The sequence below is a fragment of the Choloepus didactylus genome, chromosome 17 (genome assembly GCF_015220235.1).
Source record: "Choloepus didactylus isolate mChoDid1 chromosome 17, mChoDid1.pri, whole genome shotgun sequence".
Classification (NCBI taxonomy): domain Eukaryota; kingdom Metazoa; phylum Chordata; class Mammalia; order Pilosa; family Megalonychidae; genus Choloepus; species Choloepus didactylus.
The window spans coordinates 62,065,979-62,090,562 of NC_051323.1; the positions used below are offsets into that span (position 1 = coordinate 62,065,979).

Here is a 24,584-nt window from a genome sequence, read left to right on the forward strand (position 1 = left end):
CCTGACAACCGTGAGAGTCGCCACGGCTACTTTAACAGCACTGGGGAGAGGAGGAAGCCAGCCTGGAGAATTCAGGGGCACCCAGCCTGCTCTGGCCTGTGTTACCATGCTGGGCTGTTCTATCAGCTTCCGTTTGGAGATGCCGCATTCTGGGGACCACCATGAGGATGAGGCTTTAGGGGCCTCTGCTTCCCTCCCCCACCAAGATGACACCTCCAGCTTTACCCAGGGACACAGGGACCTGAAGCTCAAAGGATCCCAGGAAGGGCAGCAACTGGGAGTCACTTGCTGGTCGGCATGTCCAGGCCAGCCGCCATTAGGGCAGAGCCTGTGAGCAGCACCCCCTCCCACCCAGAGGGCCTCTGCAGGGCTCCCCTAGACTCAGACCCTTCCAGCACCTGGGGCAGGGCTCCCCTCTGGTGGAGACGGCCTGGTCAGTGGCCCCAGGGCTAAGGGAGCCGTGTGCCCCCACGTGCTCGGTCAAACGCCACTGCCACCAGTCCCAGCCCATCAAATCCCCCCTCCACACACCGGCCAGACTCATTTTTTATGAGACACAAAAACTAATCACAACTTTCCCTGCCTCACCCCCTCTTTAAAGCCTTCAGGGGCTCCCCTTTCACCCCAAACTCCTCAGCATACCGCAAAGGCCTCCGTGCACCAGCTCACCCTTCTTCGGACCTATCCCCTGCCATAGGCCAACCCAACCCTCCCTCAGGCCCATGCAGGGGCTCTCAGGTTCCCGGACACCCCACTTTCTGAGCACATCCTTTCCTCAGCTCAGGCTACTCCTTCTCTGTGAATCACTTTCAATCCACTTTTCTTGCCTTCATAATTCCTGGTCCCCTTTGAAGCCCCAGCTGAGGGGCATCACCTCCCGGCAGCAGGCCTGCTGCCACCCATCCACCAGTGGGGGACAGCCTCTCCCCCCACTCAGCCAGCCCTGCTTCAGGGGAGCCCCCACCCCACCCTGCAGGAAGGCAGGGAGAACACGTCCTACTTCTGAATCCCTAGCAATTAAGTCTGCGCCTGACAGAGACTAAACACTGAATGTACAAATCAAGTAATCCTAAAGCTTTCCACCACACACCACTTCAGACTCTTTCACTATATATCCCGGTAGGCACTAATCTTCAAGAAGAGTATCAATTTCTTTTTGGCTTCAGTGGAAAGAAATGTTAGGTACATAGGTCTGAACTGAGTGCCTGTGACTGGGGAACAGTTAAAATGTCCAAGGGAGAACATGACTGTGTGTGTGGGGGTGCAGTTTGGGAGGCAGAGGGACTAGCTGGAAACAACAGAATTGCAGAGAAACCTCACAATCAACCAGCCCTGCCTCCTGAATGGCATCCCCTGGGCTTGCCACACGCTCCCTTGTCAGCTTACTTCTTGAGGGTGCGGTGGCAGCTGTGAGTCAGCCACCGGCAGGACTGTATCTGACGGACGAGGTCATAGTTTCCATGCAGCTATCTCATCTCGCCTCCACCGCCCCCACCGCCCCCACACGGAGGACAAAAGGGGTGAGCCTGCAAGTGTGTTCAGCCCTGGGCTCCTATCTCTGCAGAGTCCAGCTCCTAGATCCCAAATCTTAGCTCTCAATTTATTTTTTATCTGTAGCTATGCTGAAAACATCCCTCCTGCCTCTTTGGAGATACTTGTTACTTTAAGAGGTTAGGAAAGAAACTAGACATTACTGGACAGGATGGAAATATTAGCAAATGTCTACAATGTTTTTATTCGCAGAGGCCAGGGTGAATATTTTCCATCTTATCTTCCTTTCGAAAGGAAAAAAGAATGCTTTCCCATTTCTCTTTTAAACCTTTGCTTTTTAAAGCCCACTTGCGTAATTAGGGTTGATACTTTGCATTGACAATGAGGGGCTCTTATACTGCAGACCACTTTATCCCATGGATTTTGCAATAGGATAAGTCAGACTGTGTTCCAAAAGGCCAACGGCTGCCTAAAACAAAAATCTGATGGAACAGGTTTAATCAGGCCACTTGCATGCCCACCTCAGGTTGGCCAAAAAGTTTTCAATCTATATAGTCAGAAAATCCTCTAGAAAGGGGCACACCCATGTATAAGCCCCCATGGATCTTGAATCTCAAGACTTTCCGCTTCAGAAGGAATGGACACATAACTTAGTGACAAGACAAAGACCCAGAAGTCAGAGCCCAGAGAATGGTCAGGGTTTCTCTGGGTCATGGTGGACTCTATCAGGCACTGAAAATGGGAGCTCTGGAAGTCTGGACAGATTATGGCTGGGGGGGACACATGGAAATGAGGTGCAGGAAGATTCTGCCCCCCTAGCCCAGGGTTTCCCAACCTCAGCCCTAACAACATTTGGGGCTGGATAGTTCTTAGTTGCTTGGGGCTGTCTTGTGCACTGAAGGCTGTTCAGCAGCACCCCGGCCTCTACCCAGTAAATGCCAGAAGAACCCCACCAGCTGTGAGGACCAAAAATATCTCCAGGCATCGCCAGATGTCCCCAGGGGAGAGGAAGGAGGAAACTGCCCCCATTTGGGAACCATGGTTCTGGGGGCAAGCCCCTTTTCAGAGGGACCCATGCTCAGGTTATCTGACGAAACAATGAAGAGAAGCCCTTTGAGAGTCATGCTGAGCCCCACAGGACAGAAGTGTCCAGGAGGCAGGACTTGTCCTGTTCACTGAGCTGCCAGCAGCAGAGACAGCTGAGGGGGGGCCTCGGTTCTGAGAGCACCAGGCAATGCAGCCACCGTGGAACGGGAGCAGATGCCCACACTCACCGTCTGCCACATGCCGTGGTTGATGACAGGGCCACTGCCGGTGACGCGGCCGATCCCGTTGTAGTGGAGCTGCAGCTCCAGCCGGCCGGCCCGCAGAGCCAAGACGACCCAGGCGCTGTCCCGATGGCCTCCAGCAAAGAAAAGGACACCTTCAGGATCAAAGGTTCTAAAGTCGAACTCAGCCACAAGTCTGACCACGAGGGTGCCGAGAAACAAATTAGAATTATGCATAGTTCAGAACGACTCACTGCTTCTTTCCCTGTAGACCGCTTACAATCTGGCATCAGAAAAAGCAGCAGCTGAGCAAGCTGCAGAAACACAGGTGCCATGCTCGGGCCAGGCACCTGCCCCAGCAACCCCCACAAATTCTTTCCCAAACTGCCAAAAGCAGATTTCCTGCCGGGAGGTGATGTTTTTAGGAATGAGGAGGGGCTGAGTGGTGGGACCCTCAGGTGACAAGTTGACTCAGAGACCTAGTGTTTGCGCTCTGCTGTATTTACATAAGCACTGAGGAACAGTACAGGACCATTCTGCTTTGGTATAAATCACCTCCTCACCTCGTGGGTTGCAGCCTTTTGAAGCGTAGTCTGATCACGGGGGTCCTGCTGAAAATCCGTCCCAGATACAAAGACTTCACACTTTTGGCCACGTTAAAAGGTACACATGGCAAAATGTCCTGTCACAGAGCAGGAGGTGAGTATCAGGCGTGAAGGAAATAAGCCCTTTGTGTTAGCTTCTTTCCTTTAACCACACGACCCCATGTGGACTGCAGGGCCTACGTCAAAATATTAAACAAGGGAACTCTTCCTGTCTCTCTTTCCACAGCTTGCACCGAGACTTTAATCCCTTTCCGCTTCCCAGGGTATCCGAAGCTAGGGTCACACCCAGCACAAAACACAGTCTCTGGAAACCAGTGCCCCAGGTAAGTTACTGAAATCTCATAAAGTGTTTGCTATGCCCTGACCTCAACGTGTTAGAGCGGGCTTCCAGGTACATAAGTTAGTCTCATTTAGATATTTCCACAAGGCTTTGATTTTATTTATAAATAACTGGCAAATCCTACCGAGATTTGGTCAGCTTCTCTCTGCTATCCCATCACCCTCCTTCTCTAATTTCCCTTTTTGCTTTTATTTTTCAAAATTATGAAACATTTCAAACATACAGAAAAGTAAGAAGAATAAGAGTACCATTCTAATATAAAATATTATAAAAATAAGTAAAATATGGGTGCCTTGAAGACAGTTGTTTCTAGAATGCTCTCTGCTCTATTTCTAGACAGCAGTCATGGTCACTTGGTGCAGCTGCCAGGAGGGAGAACACAGAGCCAAAGGCTGGCTCTGACCTTCTTGGAGGGCCCCTGAGGAGGTCAGATCTGAGCTCGGACCAGAGAAGGGAAAATGAGCTGCCCAACACCACAGTGTCACCAGGGGCAGGGTTGGGAGCTGGAAGCTGGCTAACCTGCCCACTCCTCAAACAGAGCTAGCTCCCCACCTTTCCCAAGAGAAGGATGGTGTGGGGGGGCAGGAAGGGCCACAGTATAGAGACCAGGGGTGTCAGATGACATGTGCACATTCTCTCCACCCCCCATGAGGTAAATACTGAGGCAAAGAACACAGATGCCCGAATAAGCTAAACTCCACTGTACTCAGACAACATCACCTCCTCAAGCAGATTCCTGTCATTTTCTGGTATGTGCAATCCGGCAAAGCCATCCACGGATGGCTTTTCCATCTGGAACTATCTTTATTTTTGAAAACATTCACTATAATCAAGTTCCTGTGCAAATTTCTTTAGCCTATAGCAAGGTCCCAAGTGAACAGGAAAAATTAGTTTCATTGCTAGCTAGTAATTCTCTTCAATGGAGGCATTTATTCTTCCAGGACCTAATTACATACATGTGTTATAAACGATGGTCCGGCTAACTTCCTAAGTGTGACAGATTCGGTAGAAAATGTGCATTCGTCTGTGTGTGTCACACTTTGGGTCCACAAGTTGCTGTGGTCAGTTGCTGAGTAGGTAGTTGCTATAGAGATTTCATAAATACGACCAAACATTTTCAATAGAACAGAAACATTTCATATTCTGAATCCCTCTCTGAGGCCCCAAAGAACACCAAACCCTTTTAGCAAAAGCGAAGTGTTTGCAGAAGCATTTCTCTCGACACACCTACTCTGTCAGGTGTTAAAGGGTCACAAACAAGACACTGTAACCGCGATCCAAGTGGATTTTAAATTTCACTGGAACCCAACTTAGGGGGGTATCTGCTGTTTTAAAAATGCCCTCCCAGCAACGCTGGCTTTGTGTCTCCCGAGCTTCAGAGGCTGAGCCTGAGCTGTACCTCGCAGGAGCTCATGTCCTGGGACAGCTTGAGGCCCCCACGTCCGCTGCAGTGGCAGGTGTAGCTCCCGGGAGAATTGACGCAGACCTGCTCACAGAGCTCCTCCTCGCACTCGTTCACGTCTGCAGGCCACAGAGGGGAAGCAGGGGAGAGGTCACAGAGAGGAAAGGGTTACAGGAAACGGAAAGATCCCTAAACCCCATTCTTCCTTCATATAACCATGTATCTTTTCTTCCCGATCACACACATAACAGGCTCACGGTACCGATATTAAAGAATTCTAAACTGTGTAACAGAGGAAGCAAAAGTCCCCTAATCTCTCCCTGCAGACAGCTGCTGCCACAATTTCTACCCATTTTCTTCCAGATCTGCAGCCCTGCTCTATGGCCAGGGGCTGAGTGGCCTTGGGAATATATGCTTCTTTCTCCTGTACTCTCTTTTTCTTTGAAGGATGCAAAATACTGTAGATGTCTAAAGAGAATTTTTAAAATAAGCTAAGCTCACTCACATGCTATTGGATTAGTGTAAAAATCACATTTATACATGACTTGGACTGGGCGAGACTGATGCAAACTTGCACAACCGACAGATATCCACGGGAGTGCTGATGGATGGATCCCAAGGGAGGGCCAGGGGTCAGGGACCTTTGGGTGGGGAGAGGGAGGAGGAGTCAGAAGCACTAATAGGGACGTGAGCCAAAGCTACCCTGTACTCTCACTCTTGCTACTCGGGCCCCCTCATGAAGGAGAAACTGTTCACCTGCCAGGGGCTGCACAGCCGCCAGGCATGGGGTGTGGGCCTTCCCTGGCGACTGGGAAGGCAGAATGGTAAGACAGGATCTTGCATCCCTCTACAGCTCCTGCAGAATATGGCTGGAACTCAGCAGTGAAAAATAAGATTCCACTAGACCTGCCTCCTAAGAGAGCAGATTGAAATAGACGATTGGGGAGCCTGACTTTGCCAAAGGAGCAGAGCAGTTCTTTCTCGTTGCATCTTTTCTGTCTACGGCAGGTCGGAGAAGGGTGCAAAGTTGTGTCAAGAGGTAGGTGTGTGGGCAGTGGGGCTGGGGTACCACTTGGGGAGTTCTCAAGTTGGGAGCCCTTTTCAATGGAGGTATAGACATAGAGACTTTACTTCATAGGCGTTTATTGATGGCCACCTCCTCCATACCCTTTTCCAACCCATCCCTATTTCAGAGCAATGTCCTGAAATATTTGATCAGTAGTTCTTAATAATTCAGTACATACTTATGAAATGCAAAGGATATGTGTTTCTGGGGGGTTGGGAGAGGGGTAGAGGACCAAAAGGAGAGGGAGGAAGCTGTGGAGGCAGTGTGGGGGCGACGGTACCTTGGCAAACCTTCTTGTCGGTATCGTACTTGTAGCCCTTGTCACACAGGCAGGAGTAGGAGCCGGGCAGGTTCTTGCAGCGCGCCTCTCCGCAGGCATCTGCGTCTGCACACTCATTGAGGTCTGCAAACAAAGCCCAGCAGACAAAGCCTGGGGTTGTATTGCAGACCTGGCCCGGAAAAGCTGCACCCAGGCAAGGCTCCCAGTCACCTCCGGAGTAATCAGCAGGCCGGCTCCGCCCTTGGCTGGCAGGGATTAAGGATGGGGCCACGCACGATAACATTTAGTTTCTGCAGAATCCATCACTCCCCTGAGTCTGGTGGCACTTGGCCGCCACTCCCCTGGGTTCCCATTCTGCTCCTCTGACTCCCAAGCACCCTCCCTTCTCCTGCTCCTCCCCCCCTGGCTTCTTTCCAGTGTTCTCCTCCACCACACACAGCAGGCTCACTCTCTGTCTGCGGTTTCTGGCCAAGGAGCCCGGGTGCGGAGTCAGGAAAGGGCCTGCTTGCCAGGCCGGCATGGCTGGTCATTGCCCCAGGTGGAGAAGGTTGATTTCGGACCAGCAAATAATGGAGAACAGACGTTACGACAACTGTCCGGGGATGTGCACAGACCGCAGCGGTTGCTGCTTTAATTGAAATAATTGCAGCAGAGAAAGGGAAAAGTGAAGGAAAAAAAACCCTCCCAGCCTTTTGATCCCAGAGACTCATGGCCCCAGAGTTAATCACTTAATGGTTTCAAATGACCTATTTTTAACATTGGAATTATACCACGATACTAAGATCTGAATATTATAATTTGAAACAGACCAGTGTGTCACTTGTCTAATTCCCTCTCCTTGGAGACCCAGAGTGAACAGGGCCACACCTTGGCAGGCGCTCGCTCTTTCCTTCCTGGAGGTATACAGAGGGCGAGGCCCTGGGCATTTGGAGACAGGCTCTGTTCTAATCACACTCGGGTGTATAATCACTAGAACACCAAAGTGTCAATAAATTGTCAGTGTTCCATATGGATGTTTCTATTTCATTTTGCTATTTTGGCAACCAACAAATGGAAAAACCCTATGGTAAAAAAAAAAAAAAAGAAAAAGAAACACATTTCCTGCAGCAAAAGAAGTAGTAAAAAGTGCAATCACTACCTTAAATATCATGCACTTCTTCCCATGGCAAACACACACACACACACACACACACACAAAAACAAAAACCCTCTATCTCCAAGCTTTACAACTATGTATAATTTCATTGCAATGCAAAGGCAGCTTACCAAAGAACACTGGCTTGCAAACATGAACACCAACTTATCACTCATCCATCACAGGAATGAGCCAACACAAATAGCATTTGTTCTCCAATGGTAAATGTATAAGATTTTGCTGAGTTTTAGTTCATTAATCAATATTGATCTGAGGTGATCTTCAAACAAACAAACAAAAAAACCATAACTCTTGTTCCTTCTGAAACTGTATTTCAATTCAAGCAGCCAGAATGGACACCCACACCCATCCCCCATGCCCCGGGGGCGTGGCCATGTGGTTCTACAACCTTGCAAAGATTCTAGATCAGCCGGTGGAGGTTTAGGTAGGAACCCGGCTGTCTGGCTGTGCCTGTGACCAGACCACAGGAGCTGCACCATGGTGGGGACACCAGGCAGAGCCTCAGGGGGGCCAGAAGAGAATTCACTCTCCTAGGGTCACCCCAACAGGCAGTCAAAGGCTTCCACCCCAGCCCACATGCATCAGCACAGTCCTGGCTGTGCATGATCGCATGACCGCATTGCATCAGCACGGTCCTCTGCTTCCAGGCACTTCTACAAGAAACTGATACCAGCACCAGGAGGGGAGGCCGCCTGGAAGCCCAGGTCGATCCTAATCCTGCAAACAACAGCTCCTCTGCTGGCCACACCCAGGCAAGCCAGCAGGAGTGAGAGGGCCCTGGACCCTTCTGCAGTCCTCCACTCTCTCCTCCAAAGGCCACCCTGCAGCTTCTGGGAGAACTGCTCTGGACACCCTATCACAGGCACCTCCACTGCACAAAGGAACCCTCGTTTACAGTCAACTGTGGCCTAAACAGCAGCTCCAGCTCCTCTCAACTGAAGTACAGCCTCCTTCCAATCACAGCTGATAAGATCCTGCTACACAACAGGGACAGGAAAAATCCTAGGGACAACCAGGAAACGTTGGCCAGCAAAGACCGGTTTGATGACATTCCTGAGTCACAGCCAAGAGAGCTCCAAAAAGCATTGTCTCAACAAGCAGAGTATCAGCTGTGGGACTTCTTGGGGCAGAACTGTCTAGGCACCCAGTTTCCACCAGGCCCACTCCGGCCGAGGCCACATTTAAGCGTGCGTCAGAATCGCCTGGGGGGCTTGTTAAAACACAGATTGCCCCCCACCCTGCAAGTGGTCTAGAAAGGGGGAAGAAAATTTGTATTTCTCCCAAGTTCCCAGGAGACACTAACGTTGCTGGACCAGAGACAAACCTTAAGAACCACTGCCTTAGAACAGCACACCAAGGAAAGTCTTAGAATTTTGGAAAATTCTCTACTGACAGGAGTCTGAACCCGATTTACACCTCCTTGCTGCATCCTGAGCAGACCAAGGGTGGGTTCACTCCTTCTGCAAGTAAAACAATGGGGTGGAACCTGAACTTACCACTGGCCCCACCCTCATTTCCCAAAGGTTCCCGTTTCCCGAGTCACCCCTGCTTTCTTCTGCTGCGGGAGCATCCCGTTGGGGAGGCTTGGGCACCCCACTGGCTGCAGGCTTGGATCCGGGGAGGGGACCTGGTTCCCAGCCCTGGATCTCTGCTTCTACCCACCTCCCTGCCCTTGGCCCTGGCATCTTGGCTTCCATGACCCTGGCCAACTCGGCTCTCCCGGCCTTCTTTCTCAACCCTCCCAACACTTAGATTGTGTGCAGAAAGAAGGTAACACACTGGTCCCCAGTGACAGCAAGCAGCCATGGTGACAATGATGACCCAGGAAAGCCGGACACAGGCTGGAGGAAGGAAACACTTTCAAGCTCCTATCAGAAGGAATTTACGGCTGAGTAGTACTGGCACCGACATGGAAAACCCCGGCTGCCAAGCGCCACACAGGCACTGTTGCCAAAAGCACTCATGCAGACCCTGAAACAGGGTGCTGACTTCCCATACCAGGCCCTCAGCCGGCCACCTGCCCCTTCGGCCGTGGCAACAAGTGGGCTCCCCCAGGGAGCCAAGCTAGCTGAGCTGGCCAGCCCACGCCAGCTTCTCAGCCACGGGCCGGGGGCCTCCAGACACCAGGGTGGCCTCTCCAGTCCCTTCCCGCTCCAGCAGCCAAGAAAACCACCCGACGATGTAAAGGCTCCAGCCTCCCCCAGACTCTCAGGACGGAGGCTGAGAAGACAGAGCCGTCCTGCCAGCTCAGTGCTCCGTGCCACCTCTTCTTATGCTACCCAGAGAGCTGTCCCTGGAAGCAGAACTGTCACTCCCTCTGTCCCACCCAGAGTCCCAGGGGCTGACCTAAACGTGAAATGGTAGTGGCACATTAGAAAGTTCTGTCTTCTTCCTAGCTGCCATGGTAAGTGGGAAAGTTATGGCGAAAAGAAAGAGGAAAGTGTGAGGGGGCGGGGAGAGGGAAAGTGGTATTTACAGAAACCCCCGAGTGCACAAGGCTGTGTCACCCTAGCCATCACGCTAATTAGAGCTCTGGGACACAGAGTGACCCTGAAAGGGGCAGACTTGGTCAGCTGTCCTTAGCATCGCACTACACACGAATCAGCAAAGTCAGGCTGTTCTGAGGAAGACAAGTCCGCAGGGTTCTGGGTTGGAGTTAAAAGGGCCATTGTGATGGGACCTTCCCCTTAGGCTGGGCTACTCTCGCACCTTGCAAAACTTATTAGGAACAATTAGAAAACAGCATTAGTGACAGAAGGGTCTTAATCAAGTCTCCCAAGGAAAGATTAAAGCAGCAGGCACTCTCAAGATGGGCAGCACAGTGGAATCAGCCAGGGAGCTTTCCAAACACCCCAGTGCCAAGGCCCTGCCCCCAGGGACTCTGATTTAATCTGTCTGGGGTGCGGCCCTGGCACTGTTATTTTTTGAAAACTCCCCAGGTTGTTGCAATGTACAGCCCAAAGTTGCAAATCACTGCGTTAAAGAAACTGGCTTTCTTTAGTCTGCATTATATATGGGAATTACAAGTTTATGATGAGCACTATGAACAAATTTATATGAAAATTATAAATAAGGGATGCCTTAATTATCATCTTTGAATAATAAAAGTGGTTTCCGTCATTCAAATGCTACCTGTATACTGGGTACTGTGCTAAATTCTTTATAGACCTTATCTTGCCAGATCCATCCAATAACACAGGCAGCATCAACCTGCTTTTTAAAGATAAGGACCGTGAGCCACAGGGACACTGGGTCCCTGGCTCCAGCTCACACAACCGGCGACAGAGCTGGAATCTGCACTCGGGTCTAACTCAACAGCTGTGCAGTGGCTAGACAGCCATGACAGGTGGGCAGAGCTGTCCCCAGGTACACAGGGGACTGACAGGGAAAGCAGCGAGCTTAATTTATGCCTGAAGATGGGAATCGTGTAATTGCACATAGGCAGGACATCTGGGCCATCAGAGATGTGAGCCACTGGACAAGAATGGAAGGTGTTTTCTCTGCAACGGGGGAACATCACACACAAGAGGTTGACAACTCCTTCCTATCTGACTTAGAGACTAGCCCTCCTGACCCCAGGGACACCTGCAGGATCCCTCTGGTGACACATCCATGATGTTCTGTGACACTATTTCCCCCTCAGCAACCTGTCTGTCCTATCTTACTTTACAGGCTGCTGCAGTTCCAATTTCCTGGGTGAGCCAGCTAGCAGCCGTAAGAAATGTGCCCAGATTTCTGGAAAGGCATCTGCACAAGGATGTCCTTGAGTACTTCTAGATCAGAGTCCCAGGGTGGGGCAGGGAGGGTCCACTGGGCCGTGACTTTTTGGGGTGTTCTCATGGGCTCCCCTGTCCTAAAGCAAGAACAGGAAAGTGGAGAAAAGCTGAACTGCCTTCTGCCCTAGTGAGCAGAGCTTTCTGTATCTGAAACCAGCTAGGAAGGGAGACCAGTGATGAGAAGAGGGCTTTGGGGAAGACAGCTTGGCTGGTGTGGACAAGGTGAAACACGCGAGGCTGGTAGGGTTCTGGTTGCTTACTGGCTGCCGCAGCCTGGAACGGGAGCCTCCTGCACGTGATCTCCCTTAAAACATCCAGAGCTTGGAAAGTTGCACAGAACTGTTCTTGGCTGATGAACAAGGTCAGTGAGACTGGAAAGAGGCCCAACCGGGCCCCTACATCCTCTTCCTCCCCAGGTGACCCCATCCCCTTGAAATGTCCCAGCTGTGGCTTTTATCCTGGGTTTGGAGAGTTGCACAAAAACAGCTCCTGGCTCATGGGCAAGCTCACTGAGAGAGGAAGGAGGCCCAGCAGTCAGGCTCAGCAGCCCTCTCCCCGCCCTGAGCGTACCCCGTTCAGCTGGGCTGACCTCATCCAGCTCTAACCAACGACTCCCCGGGGGAATCATTTCAGGGCTACGGTGCTGAAGAGCAGCTCCCGGTGACTTCTGGCACACCTGGGCAAGTGCCTGCTCTGGCAGGAGCCCCTCTCGCCCTTCCCACCAGAATTGAAGCCACCCAGCCACCACGAACAGCCACATGCAGAGGGTGCACCAACTCTGCCAAGAAGGTCAGTGCAAATGACAAAACAGAACACAAAAACCAAAGGAGGGGGGAAGGAGGAGAGAGGAAGGAGAGGAGAAAGCGAGGCCTCGGGGAGGCCCAGGTTCCCTGGCCGGGTGGGTCTTGAACCCCAGGCCTCACCTTCACAGGTCCTGCTGTCCGAGGTGAGGGTGTAGCCGCTGTAACAGGAACAGTGGAAGCTGCCCAACTTGTTGTAGCAGATTTGATTACAACCTCCGTTCTGATGGTTGCATTCATTGACATCTGGGTGCAAGAACACAGATTGATTGGGAAAAGCCCAGAGGTGCACATCCTAACCTATTTGGGTGGCCTGACAGTATCTGCCAACATCTGTCTCCATTACATCCACTCCTTCGAAACCTGGTATATCACTCAGATGCCTTTCTCCTAGAGCTACAAAGTCATAATTTTGGGTGAAAAGGGAGCACCCCGGGTGGTTTTCTCAGAAAAGAACCAAAGGGGCTTTATCACCAGACTCTGAACTGCAAGGCAGCTGGGCGTGTAGGGGAAACAGAGGAAGAGGCAACGGGAGACCCCTGGGGAGAGCCCTGAGCTGCAGTCCCAGGTCCCGAGGATGAGCTGTTGGCAGGTGACAGTCTATGGGGTGCAGCCCTGTGGGCAACCAAGTAAGTGTGGGAGGCAGGGGGAGGCCAGATGCCCGAGGGCGGACCCTGCCAAGCCACCGCGAGCAATGGCCAAGGGCAGCCGCCTTTCTCCAGGGCCCTCAGCACACACTCAGCTGCCCGATCCTTCCGAGGCCAACTGTGTGGCATGGGCTGAGGGTGAGCACGGCTCAACTTTTCCCAAGAGGGAAGTGCCCGAGGAGGTTTTCCTGAGGCAGAACCAATTCCTGGAGGGAAGCACGAGGGGGAGGATGGGAAGAGCCTCTCACAGGGAGCAGGACAGGGATGGATGGCAGAGGGTCTGGCCAGCTGGCCAATCCCCACGATGAGAACGGATCCTAGCCTCAGGATTGAACCAGGTCTTGGAGGTATTTTTCTTACACGTTGATTTATTGATATCATACAATTGCAGACTCAAAGGTGGCAGAGATAAATTATCCTCCACCCCTGTTTTTAATCAATGGGAGACGAGGCCGATGGGGTAGCAGGCTCTCCTGTCACTCGGTTGAGCCGGGGCCCCTAAGCTCCACTGTGGTGTTCCTGCCCCGCGGTGCTGGGCTGTGCTCCTTTCCTCCCACCCCTGTTTGCAGAGCATGGTCCTCCCCAGTGATCTCCAGGAACTGGCTCTGCTCCAAGCAAATCCTTCATGGGTGCAGCTTCCCCAGTGACTTCTCCCACAGAAAACCTGTCCCAGGAGGGCACAAGCAGGCACCACCCAGCACTCTTGGGAGAACTGGGGGCTGACTGGGCTGGAGAGGTCTCCTTATAGCTCTCCGGTGCCCTGCCTGCTTGTCTTCTCTCTCCTCTCCCTGAGGCTGCAGATGCCCTCCAGGTTGTGCAGACATCAGCTGGCAAGGGGCTCTGATCCTAGGACTCCAGCACCTCCCCTACCCCTGTCTCAGCCAGGACATGCACAGTAGGGGGGCTCTGCACCCAGGTGGGGTGGGTGTGAGGGGTCAAGGCAGGGAGTGGGCCAGAAGCAGGAGGGAGACAAACCCCATGCCCTGACTAGAGCACGTCTACCTCCTCCGGCTTACGCAAGCAGTTCTGCAGGGAGAGGTGTTGGTCCTATCTCAAACATACACATACACACACACCCCTCAATCACATCACAGGGAGAAATAAAACAGGTGTAGGGACAGCACCTGAGCCCGAGGAGGGTGGGTGGTTTTACCTTTATCACAGAGCCTTCCACCCCAGCCGGGTTTGCACAGGCAGTAGAAATTGCCCATTAAGTCTTGGCAGGCTTGCGTTCCCTCCTTTTCGCAGGGATTTGGAATACACTGGTTGGGCAAATCTGAGTTAAATAAGCAAGACACAAAGGAAGGCACAAATCATCAGCAAACCATCAGCAAAGCTGCCCCCAGCAGCTCCCCATTGAGCTTGGATTGGTGCCGCTGCCACGCAAAGAGGCTCACGACCTCATGGTCAGGTCACACAAGTGAGATACCCAGCCCTTGGCAAGCGGCTCGGAACAGGAAACACTGAGGCCAGCCAAGGGCGTCCAGGGCATCACCCTTTCCCCAGGGCAGGGTTCCCACTTCTGGGACAAGAGGGGGGGGCTTGGGTACAGGTTGGCCAAGTCCCAGGGGCCAGTGCCAGGAAAATTCAGATAAGCTCTGGAGGGCAAGGCTGCCGACCACTGGAGCCAGATGGAAAGGGCTGCCACAGTCCTACTCTCTCAGGGAGCTGGGGCGAAAGAGCAAGCGTGGGCCTTTGGCTCTGCCCCAAGGAGCTCAGAGAGGACCTCCCAGGGAGCAAGTTAAAGAGAACCCCACTGGCTGACCCAAGGGGCTTCCAGCCAAATTCAAAACATTCCATCATCCCCATGGTCAGTTCTCCACTTTTCCCAAGCCGGGCCTGGAGCTCCCCACTCAAAACTCCTCACCAGCCCAGCAACCTTTGTGAGCATTCTCTCCCAAGGGCTTGGCTGCCACCATTACAGCACCACACCCCCCTTTTCCAGAAGTTTGCCTGCCACAAGACTATGGAGTACTCCGGTTCCAAAGCTGAAAGTCTTCATCCACAGCTTGTGCATGGGCAGGAAAAAGTCTTTTAAGGTATCTCAGGATGTTCATTTTCTAACACCCCAGCCCCTCCCAAAGCCCTTTCTAATCTTGTCTTGTAACTCCAAAGTGACCGGCATTTGAGGCCAGGTTTGCTCCCTTCAACCAAGGCAACAAGGGAACCACGTCTCCAAGCGAACGCCGGTCTGGGGCCAGCTGTGACAAGCAGAGCAGGCCATGCTGATTAATCGTTAATCTTCTGCATCATTGCATCCTGTTGTTCTAAGGGCCTGATGGGTAAAGAAACTATTCCAATGGAGCTGCGTTCCAAGGAGCCGTTCCTGCGAGCAGGAGAGTCTCACAAACACAGCTGAAGCTTCCAGGACATGGAATCCAGCAGGAACACCACCACAGGGGCTGACAGGAAAGCTCGCCCAGGTGCAACAATTATGTTAACCTGAAGTTGGGGAAGTTTAGAGCAGAAAGAGCTCAGGAGAAAGAGCTATTATTACACCCAGACCTCAAAGAATTCCTTTCACAGTAGCCTACTGTCAGAGCAGAATTGGACACGGGAGAGAGGGACAGGAGAGCATAGAAGGAGGGACAGCTCTCCCATGCTGCACTTGACACATTTCCTCTTTTCTCTCACCATCGCCATCATCTCCAGCTGAACCTGAAACATGATACATATCTTGAAGGGGCTTGAGTGGATTTTCAAAACACTGCTCAGTGGTAGGATTCAACCCGGCCAGGAAAGAGTCTGTGACTGCAGACAAACACTAAAGGTTTGTGACAGTGCCTGAAAACTCTGGAGAAATCCTGATGAGGGAATGGTGGTGACCAGACCAAAAGAAGGTCGGAGGTGCTCAGGGAGAACCGAGACAGGTTTCACAGACGCAGACTGCCTCACACTGCCAAGGTTTTCCAGAGAATCTTTCAACAAATGCCCCTGTACCCTTTGATACTTACTCCCTATCAGCCTACTCAAGCTCACATTTGTCGAGACTGACCTCTCTCCTGCATGGCCATTGTTCAGTTTCCACAAAAAGTGTGCAGACGTGATTTACAGTTCCCAAACCACCTGCACATTATCCCTCTTTCTCAAGCCTCATGGAAATCCTTTTTTTCCTGCCTTTGTTCCTTGCATAATCTATTGACTGTCTCTCTCTCATGAGTGAACTCTTTTGCCTGCAGATAATTAGATCTCTCTGTTATTCTTTACAAGTTTTCCTTTCTCTTCTCCTCCCTTTCAAGAATATAAATGTGCCTTTGAGCTGCAAAGAGTTCTGTGACAACGAGGGCTGGGGGACTGCTTTAGTTTACAGTTAGGAAGAGAAGGGGTCATATAAATATTGCCTCTGGAAGGCCTGGATTCGACACCTATAAACTTCCCATTTCCCAGTGTAGACTTCAATTATATTGACAACCAATTACAAAACCCTGTTCCTCCAGATTGTTTTGTTGGTTTTCGGGGGAAGGCAATTAGGTGCATTCCTAAGCTGCCCTCAAGTCTGTGGTCACCCAGGCCAACTGTCAAAAATCCCAGGCCTTGACAAATGACAAACAAAGTAATGAAGGGAAGCAAGGGTGATTCCCTAGTGCCGGGGTCAGGGGGCAGACCCTGGCCCAGTCCCGGTTTTAGCCCTGGCTGAGACCCAGCTACATTTAAATTCTCTTTTTAACACCAACATCCTGCTACCACCTTATAGTCTTGTTATAATTATTCTTATCCATGAAGCCTATGCATCCATTCAGGATATCTGAATCAGGTATGATTATCACTTTTATTTATGTATGAGGAAACTGAGGCCCAGAAGTGTTAAATGGCTTGCCCAAGATTATGAAAATTGCTCAGTCTTTTCTTTTTTTTTTTAAACTCTCAGGAGGAAACTCTGAGACAGAATATTTGCTTTGTATATATTTTCTCACACATGAATACCTCCTCTTAAATAATATGGTATGCTGGTGCTTTTTAAAGGGGGTCATCTGATTCCTGGCTTAATTCAAGATGCATTGATTCCTCAGCTTCTCCTTTCTGTGACCCCAGCAGCTCCCGGCTTCTACCTGAAGCCACTCATTCACTGCACACGTTTCATAATGAAGATCTACCCTGTCATTTGGAGTAAGCCCAAGCCAAGCCAACACGACCATTTAGATCATGTCAATGTCCAATTTGGCGGAGAGCCCCATCATCCTTGGGGGGAAGCACTGTGAGGATCTGCCAGGTGGATTCTCAGCACCAATTTATATCTTCATTTCTAATATAACTGATGTTTCAAGTCTAATGCCAAGTTTTAAAAACACAACATCCCTACCATAGTGTTTACTCTTGGTTGCCAGCAAATGAATTATCAGTAGAGCCAACTTCCCTCCCCTTGCCTGGCTGGATTCAGGGAACATGAAGTACTTGGTCACAGAAGGGCATAGTATCCATGACCAGGATTAAAGAGACAAAGGAAAGCATTTGTTTTCCCTACAGGAATCTTAGAACAAAAGGGCCCTAAGGAGGCAGGTCTAGAAGGGACCTTGTTAGATGGACAAGAAACTTGAAAACCAGGGGAGTGAAGTGACTTGTCCAAGGTCCCTGACCCACTAGGGAGTCAGGAAGGGGATATGCTTATTGAACCAACCAACCTCCCACAACCATCGTTCAACAAAAGGTCTCAGATTTAACCCCACTATGGGCTGGAAAATTGGGACATGGTGTGCACTGCTACTTCAAATACTTGATTAAAGATTTAAAATTACTTCAGAAGTAGATAACTTTAAGTTTGTGCATGGAGAGCTGGTTAGCTTGTCTTGGATTTGCCTAGAATGCCTAAACTGTTCCTTTTTTAAGAAAAGAAAAATCTTGATCTCTCCAGGGGTGGTGGGATGGAAAGGGAGGCAAACATGTTTTAAGAAAACATTCTCGCCAACCCACTCTGAGTGGACTTTACAACACCCACCCCTAAAAGAACTCCACCAGCCACTCCTTTTCTTGACCCCCCTTCCTGTGGGCGTGGGAAACTTATCCCAGGATAAAAGGAGGAAGGAACCAGACCTTATTGACAGGGCCTAGAACAGTGTCTGGGCCACAACAGGTGCTCAGCAAATTCCTACGGAATAAAGTTGCCACATTCAGGAAAACAAGAGGAAGAGCGCAAACCTTCACCAGGCCCCAAGGGCCGCCCTCTTCACCGGCCTCCTATTTGGGGAGTGGCTGCCTCTTTGGCAGAAGGATTTTTGGGCGGAATGACTGATCTGTGCCCTGGACGCCGGGAGCCCAGCTTGAGTTGTTCAGGAGATAAACGATTTATCTTGGCCGCTGTGGAAAGCTGGGTTGAAGGAAAGGGAGGAAGGAACTAGTTTGTTGTTGTGGAATGGAATGTGAAACATTCGCTGACAGCCAACAGAATGCCTTTCTCAGTTATTTTTTGGCTGTCCCTCCCCCACCCTGAAATTTCAGGGTAATGACAAGTTATAACCTGGACAACACACGACAATTCAGGGTCCTTTGTTTGTTCCGACTGAATAGAGCAGGGCCCAGGAAATGCTTTCCCTCGGTGGGGAGAACCGTGACGGGTCTGGAGGATGGATGAACCACAGCCTCACTCAGGGCCTGTGGGAAAGCTCCTTTCTCAGGAAATCCAAGAGGACGAGGGCACTGAAAAAGCCACACCTTAAAAACCATCCTTAAACTTTTCCCTTCATGCCAAAGACCTACTGGGCATGAAATGTTTAGCTTCAAAGGGAAGTTACAGCCATTCATGTTAAATAAAGGAAATGAAAACAAGTTCTTCATGGACACTGAGAACAGACAAACTTCTTGAGGCTCAAGAGAAAGTCTGCACCTGATGCCAACATCCCTGCCACAGGGTAGGGCCAGGCAGCTCCTTCCAGTCAGTTCCTGGCACTGTCCCCACAAAAAGCACTGCATAGTTCTTTGGGAAACGAACAGTAGTGATCTCTTTAAGGCTAATGCTTTAATTTTAACAATAAAGGATAATCAGGGAACTCAAGCATGATAAGTTGCCCTTTGAACACTAAATAAGACTATTTTTATAAAGTCACTGTGCTGGTTTGAATCTGTTATGTACCCCAGAAAAGACTAGTTCTTTTAACACATTCTTGTGGGGCCAGACCTATTGTGGGTGGGACCTTTTGATTAGGCTACTCCAACTGAAATGTGACCCCAGCCCAAGTCAAGGTGGGTCTTAATTCCCTTGCTAGAGTCCTTTTTGAGAGGATTTAAAAGACAGATGAAATTCAGAGAGCTCAGAAAAGCTAAGAGATGAAATCCAGAGTTTATTCCAGAGAAGCTAAGAGAAGAAAAGCCCCCAGGGGGGGCTGAGAAAGCCATTGAAACCAGAGCCCAGGAGAGAAAGACCAGCAGAAGTCGCCATGTGCCTTCCCATGTGACACAGGAACCCTGGATGCCAGCAGCCTTTCCTCTGAGACGGTATCTTCCTCTTGATGCCTTATTCTGGACATTTCATGGCCTTAGAACTGTAAATTTACAACCTAATAAATCCTCATTGAAAAAATCAACCCACTTCTGCTATACTGCATTCTGGCAGTTTCAGCAAACCAAAACAGTCACAATGAACAAAATATAAAATTGCCTTAAGTTGCTCTCCCCCTAGTCCTTTGAGCTCAGGATTGTAATGGTGCCAACAAAGACAACAAGCAGCGCGTGGATTTCCTCCTCCTGTGACCTTCTTTAAGGGCACTTCATTCTTTCCTTTCATGTGTGAAGAGTCCAACGAGCTCATTCTCCACGGTAGTCTTTATACAACTCATCGGTAAGAACAAGATGTACATTCATATAGCTCTTTAGGTTTTCAAAGCACATTGTTAATCATCAGGCATCATTTGAAGTGCACAAAAAAATGATCCCAGGATGTGCTCTTGGAAGATGTTTTATCCCTCCTTTACACAAGGGGAGCTGAGGGGGTCACAGGCTTGTTCAAGGTCACATAGCTGGTCAACAGTAAGAACAGAGCTAGAACCAGGTGTGGGAGGCAGCTCTGTGTGTGGCCCGGCTTCCTAATGTCGTTAGGGATGGGAGTAGTAAGTAACTGCATTAAATACATCCAGTGGAAGCATGAGCACAAGATCTATCCTCTAAACATCAGCTCAGGAGGCAAAAACTCTGGGTTTCTACTGTCTTCATCTCCCAAGGCTGACCACCACCCAAGAGAGGAGAGAAATGATTCCAATGCCATGAAATAACTCATACAGGAAAAAAATTGACCAGGATTGTTTTGGTCTCTCTTTTGGCTGAAACCCAGAGTACTATTGGTTTCATCTGCTACAGACAACATATCTCAAGTTGCTTCTTAAGAACAGGAGTCAGAGAAATGGGCAGTTATTATTTACCGAGTATATGATTTTCTGCTTAGCAGTCTCAAAAGAATCAACTGAAAACTATTACAAACCAGCTAACTCAATAGGGTAGGCTGGTACAAAAATTTATATGAAGAAATTAATAATCTACATATATACAAATAGCAAGTTAGAGATATAATGGAAGAAATGACCCGAAATACACAGAAATAAACTCAACAAGGAAAGTGGAAGACCTATATGAAAAAAATTTTAAATGCTCCGGAAAGGAATACCCAGGAGTTTGAGAGGAAGACTCTCCACCATTCAGATGTATTAATCAACAAATCCATCGCAAACCAAATTAAAAATATCAAAAGGATATTTTTTGGTTTGAGTCCAGAATTCACTTAAAAAAAAATAAAAAAGCGCTTGGAAAATGCTGAAAAAGAATAGAAATGAGGGGAACTGTCCTACTACATATTAAAACATATTATAAAGCTACAGTAATGAAAACAGACTGGTAATGGCACAAGAATAGAGAGACAGGTCATTAAAACAAATTAGAAAATGTATGAAATAACCAATGATACTTAGCATACGATAAAGATGCCATTTTAAATCACTGGAGATAAGGTAACTAGAATGTTGCCTGGACTAAAAAAAAAAAAAAAAAAGAATAAATCTAGATCTCTATTATTCATTGCACAGCAAAAAATCCCAGATGGATCACATATTTAAACATAACTCATTAATTTTTTTTTTTTTCATAATCTCCAGAAACGGACAGTCTAAAACCCAGAAACTAAAATAGTCTAATAAAAGCACACAAGACTGGCTGGAGCCGTTGTGATGCAGCCACACAAGGCCCCGTGCACATGGTGTTTGACACCTGGGGACGCCAAGGCTCAGGGAGGGGACGGCTGGCTGCAGGTCAACAGGGATGGATGGGCAGGGCCCAGACCTTCTTATCTTTCCTAATCCAATAAGGCTGTTCTGGCTCCCCTCAGTGAACAGGAGCCTTTGCCACAAATAACAGGAAAACAGGCTGTGTTCTGTGTCTCCTTCTATTGTGAGGTTGGCCGCCGGCCCAAGTAAGGCGCCTGAGCTAACGGCAGCGGCACCTCCCGGTTACCGAGTTTAAAATCAACCATTTCATCCGGTCATCGCTCTGGCGAGAAGGCCCAGGCTGGGATCCGGGAACTGTGCCGCGTCAGGGGAGGCCTGGAGAGGAGCACGGACCGATCTGGGCACCCACAGCTGACTGTGAAGGGAGCACCCTGAGAGCTAAGGCAGGCACCCCTGCCCTGCAAACTAGTAACTAAAACCACGGGCTTGAAGCCAAGTCCAGGAAGTCACCCCTGCCTCATCCTGCAACTGGCTGTGTTCCCCTCTATAAGGGAAAGAGGTAGAATAAAAATAAAAATAATACTGACATCACAGGGTTTTGACGATGATGAAGGGTGTTCACAACTGCAAAGCACTTAGTGTGATCTACTGTCTTAAAAAAAAAGATTTGTGTGACTCTAAAGGGATGGCACACGGAAGTGTTTTGGGGTGAAGGAACTGCTCTGTATCCTGATTGTGGTGGTGGTTACGTGAATCTATAATTGTGTTAAAATTCATACAATGGAAAACCAAAATGAAGGTCAATTTTACTGCATAGTAATTAAAAAAATTAATAAGAGAAAAAAGACTCATGACAAATTGAGAAAAAGTTTGCTACCTTTAGTACAAATGGTTAATTTCCATTACAATATCAAGAGCTCCTACAAATGAAGAAAAATGGGCAAAGGATATGAACAATAAGTTCACAGAGAAATACAGTGGTTTTTAATATATGAAACTCAGCCTCACTCACTGGTAAGCAAAATACAAACTGAAATTATAAGGTATCGTTTTTCACCTAGTATACAGGAAGAAATCAATATGTTAAAAAAAATACATTAAGTTGGCGAAGGTGTGGGGAAATGGCACTCCCACCTGCCCACTGCTGGTGGGCTATAATTAAGGCAAGCTTAATTTGGCAGTAACTGTATCAAAATGAAAAACGAGCACAGATTTGACTCTGTAATTCCCTATCTAGGAATTTGTTCTACAGATACACTTACACATATGAGAGGTGACTAACATACAGGCATTTGTACAATGTACTTCTCTGGTTTTGTTTGTAATTAATAAAAGAACTGGAAATTGTCTAGAAGTCCTTTAATATACATCCGTTAAACAAATTATGATATATATTGACTACAAAAGCTGATATTAAAATGAATGAGCACCTCTTTATGTACTGATAAGGAAAAGCGTCCAAGATATATAAAGTGACAGAAGTGAGGCATAAATCATGTGTCTAGCAAACTACTACTTGTATAAAAAAAAAAAAAGGATGACATGTATTTGACATGTATTTATGGGTCTAAGTAAAATATTCTTAGGACAAGACACCATGAAACTGCTAATGGTGATGGCCTCTGGGAAAGGGAACTTTACTGAACCATTAGGTGGCAAAGACAGGGGACAATGTGCTTTTTACTTTATACTACTGAGAAACTTTGAAGTTTTGTACAATGTGCTTTTACTGCCGATTCAAAAACCAAAATTTGCTGTTTCAAAAAGAAAACAGAGTGAAAAGGAGCAGATCTAAGGAAAATACTACAGCTCTTCAAGTTAATGGAAATATGCAGGACTCTCCCCCCAAACAACAACAAAGCCTTAAGTTGACAGCAATACAGTGCTTAGAGGAAGACAAAAAGGAGACAAACTTACTTTTAGCGCATGTAACAAAATCAGGATTTTTGGAGTATGGAGACCCATGTTTACTAATGCACCCTGCAAAAGAGAAATAGTGTCATTTATCAGTTGTCAGTAGATGGGATAGATTTTAGAACTAGGACCCCAATTCTTAGACAGCTCTGGGAAGATAAATTATTCACATTTACATGGGGTGCTATACTCCTCCAATGCTAACACAGGTTAGCTTCTGTTAACAGAGAGAACACCTGAACACTGACCAACAGGAAAATGCTTCACCCAAAATGGCAGTACGGTATACTCACAGCTATCATGGGTTAAAACACATTATTTGCACCTACTCAAGCGGGTTCCTCCTTTTATTCTACAAATAAATCATTAAGACTATTTGGTAAGTTTTCTAACTGTAGTCACAGAATTACACTTGAGTTTCAAATGTCCCCACCAAGGAAAGAGTGTCCTTAATTTGAAAGTCAATCTGCTTTGGGGAAAGTTCCCTCCAAACTATTTGACATGCAAGATACAGCTTTACAATGGCTGTCCTACATGGGAGCCCAGAGGAGGGACAGGCTTGATTTTTTGAACAAGTGCATCCAGGGAGGATCTGAATTTTGAAATTGTACAAGATGGACCCTTCAGTAGGTTACTTATCCACGCACAGGGGAACATCAGCTACGTGAAAGAGATGGTATCTTGAGAATGGGCTCATCCGGAAAACGAATCATCCTTTGCCATCAAGAAACATACCCAACACATCCAAGGGAATGAGGCCCAGTGGAGGACAGAAACAGTGAGCCCTATTCCCCTACACAAAGCAGATTTCTAGCTGGGAGTGGGCAGCTTCTAGGCTTTCCGGGCCAATTTTGCTTGTTGCCCGAGTTTGGATTGAGATAAGGTACCTCTGAGAGGGTATAAGGTCAACAGAAAATTTACCAAAATGCACTTTAGAAAATTAAAAAGAAAAACTCAGGAATACATCTCTCTCATTATAAGTGATACACATCCAAAGAAATTTACAACTGTATTAATTAAATTAGCCATTCCCAACGGTACTCCAGACCCCTCTTTCAGAGAACCAGGGAGGTCAAGAATCTTTTCATGATGATACTAGGACATTATTAGCCTTTTCCACTCTCATTCTCTCTCAAGTATAATGCAGAGTCTTCCAGAGGCTTCATAACATGCGATCACATCACTGCTCTGACAGCTCATGGGTTTTTGTGCATTCTGGTTTTTCAAATTAATGAAAAAAAAAGTTTTTAATGTTTTCATGCAACATGATAAATATCAATAAATACAGCCTGCATAAACAAAAGCTCTTTGGGATCCTCAATGATTTCAAAAGTGCAGAGTCCTCAGACCAAAAAGTCTGAGAACCATCGAACTAAATCAATCATATTTCTAAACAAAAAGCTAAGTCTGGGATCAGAGTAGAGAAGAGATTTGCAAACGTAGGCATTAGTTTGAGGTTCAGTTAGCATGGATCATGATGGTATCAATAAACAAACAAGATTTTTTTGACCAGAGAGCTCCGGATAATTCCAAACTCACTGCATGATTAAGCAACCTTCCTCCCAGGAAGAAATTGGTAATGAGACTTGGACCAACTGGTTCTCCAACATGAAATACATATCCCCCAACTATGTCTGAAGGTCAACTAAAGAAAGGAGTGATTTAAACTTACCTAGGTATCTTGGATAAAAATATTCC

The 24,584-nt window shown here is 48.3% G+C and overlaps 1 protein-coding gene across 2 annotated transcripts in view; it reads right to left on the reverse strand.

The window, feature by feature from the left end:
• GAS6 (growth arrest specific 6) overlaps positions 1 to 24,584 on the reverse strand; it is a 60,254-nt gene that overhangs the window by 15,050 nt on the left and 20,620 nt on the right. For both annotated transcript variants that reach the window (XM_037806552.1, XM_037806551.1), the window contains 8 exons: positions 24,559 to 24,583; positions 22,890 to 22,952; positions 13,985 to 14,107; positions 12,308 to 12,430; positions 6,453 to 6,575; positions 5,104 to 5,225; positions 3,323 to 3,441; positions 2,766 to 2,955 (listed from right to left, as the gene is read on the reverse strand). In XM_037806552.1, the coding sequence (XP_037662480.1) occupies positions 2,766 to 2,955; positions 3,323 to 3,441; positions 5,104 to 5,225; positions 6,453 to 6,575; positions 12,308 to 12,430; positions 13,985 to 14,107; positions 22,890 to 22,952; positions 24,559 to 24,583 (888 nt within the window). The remainder of the gene's footprint in view (positions 1 to 2,765; positions 2,956 to 3,322; positions 3,442 to 5,103; positions 5,226 to 6,452; positions 6,576 to 12,307; positions 12,431 to 13,984; positions 14,108 to 22,889; positions 22,953 to 24,558; position 24,584) is intronic.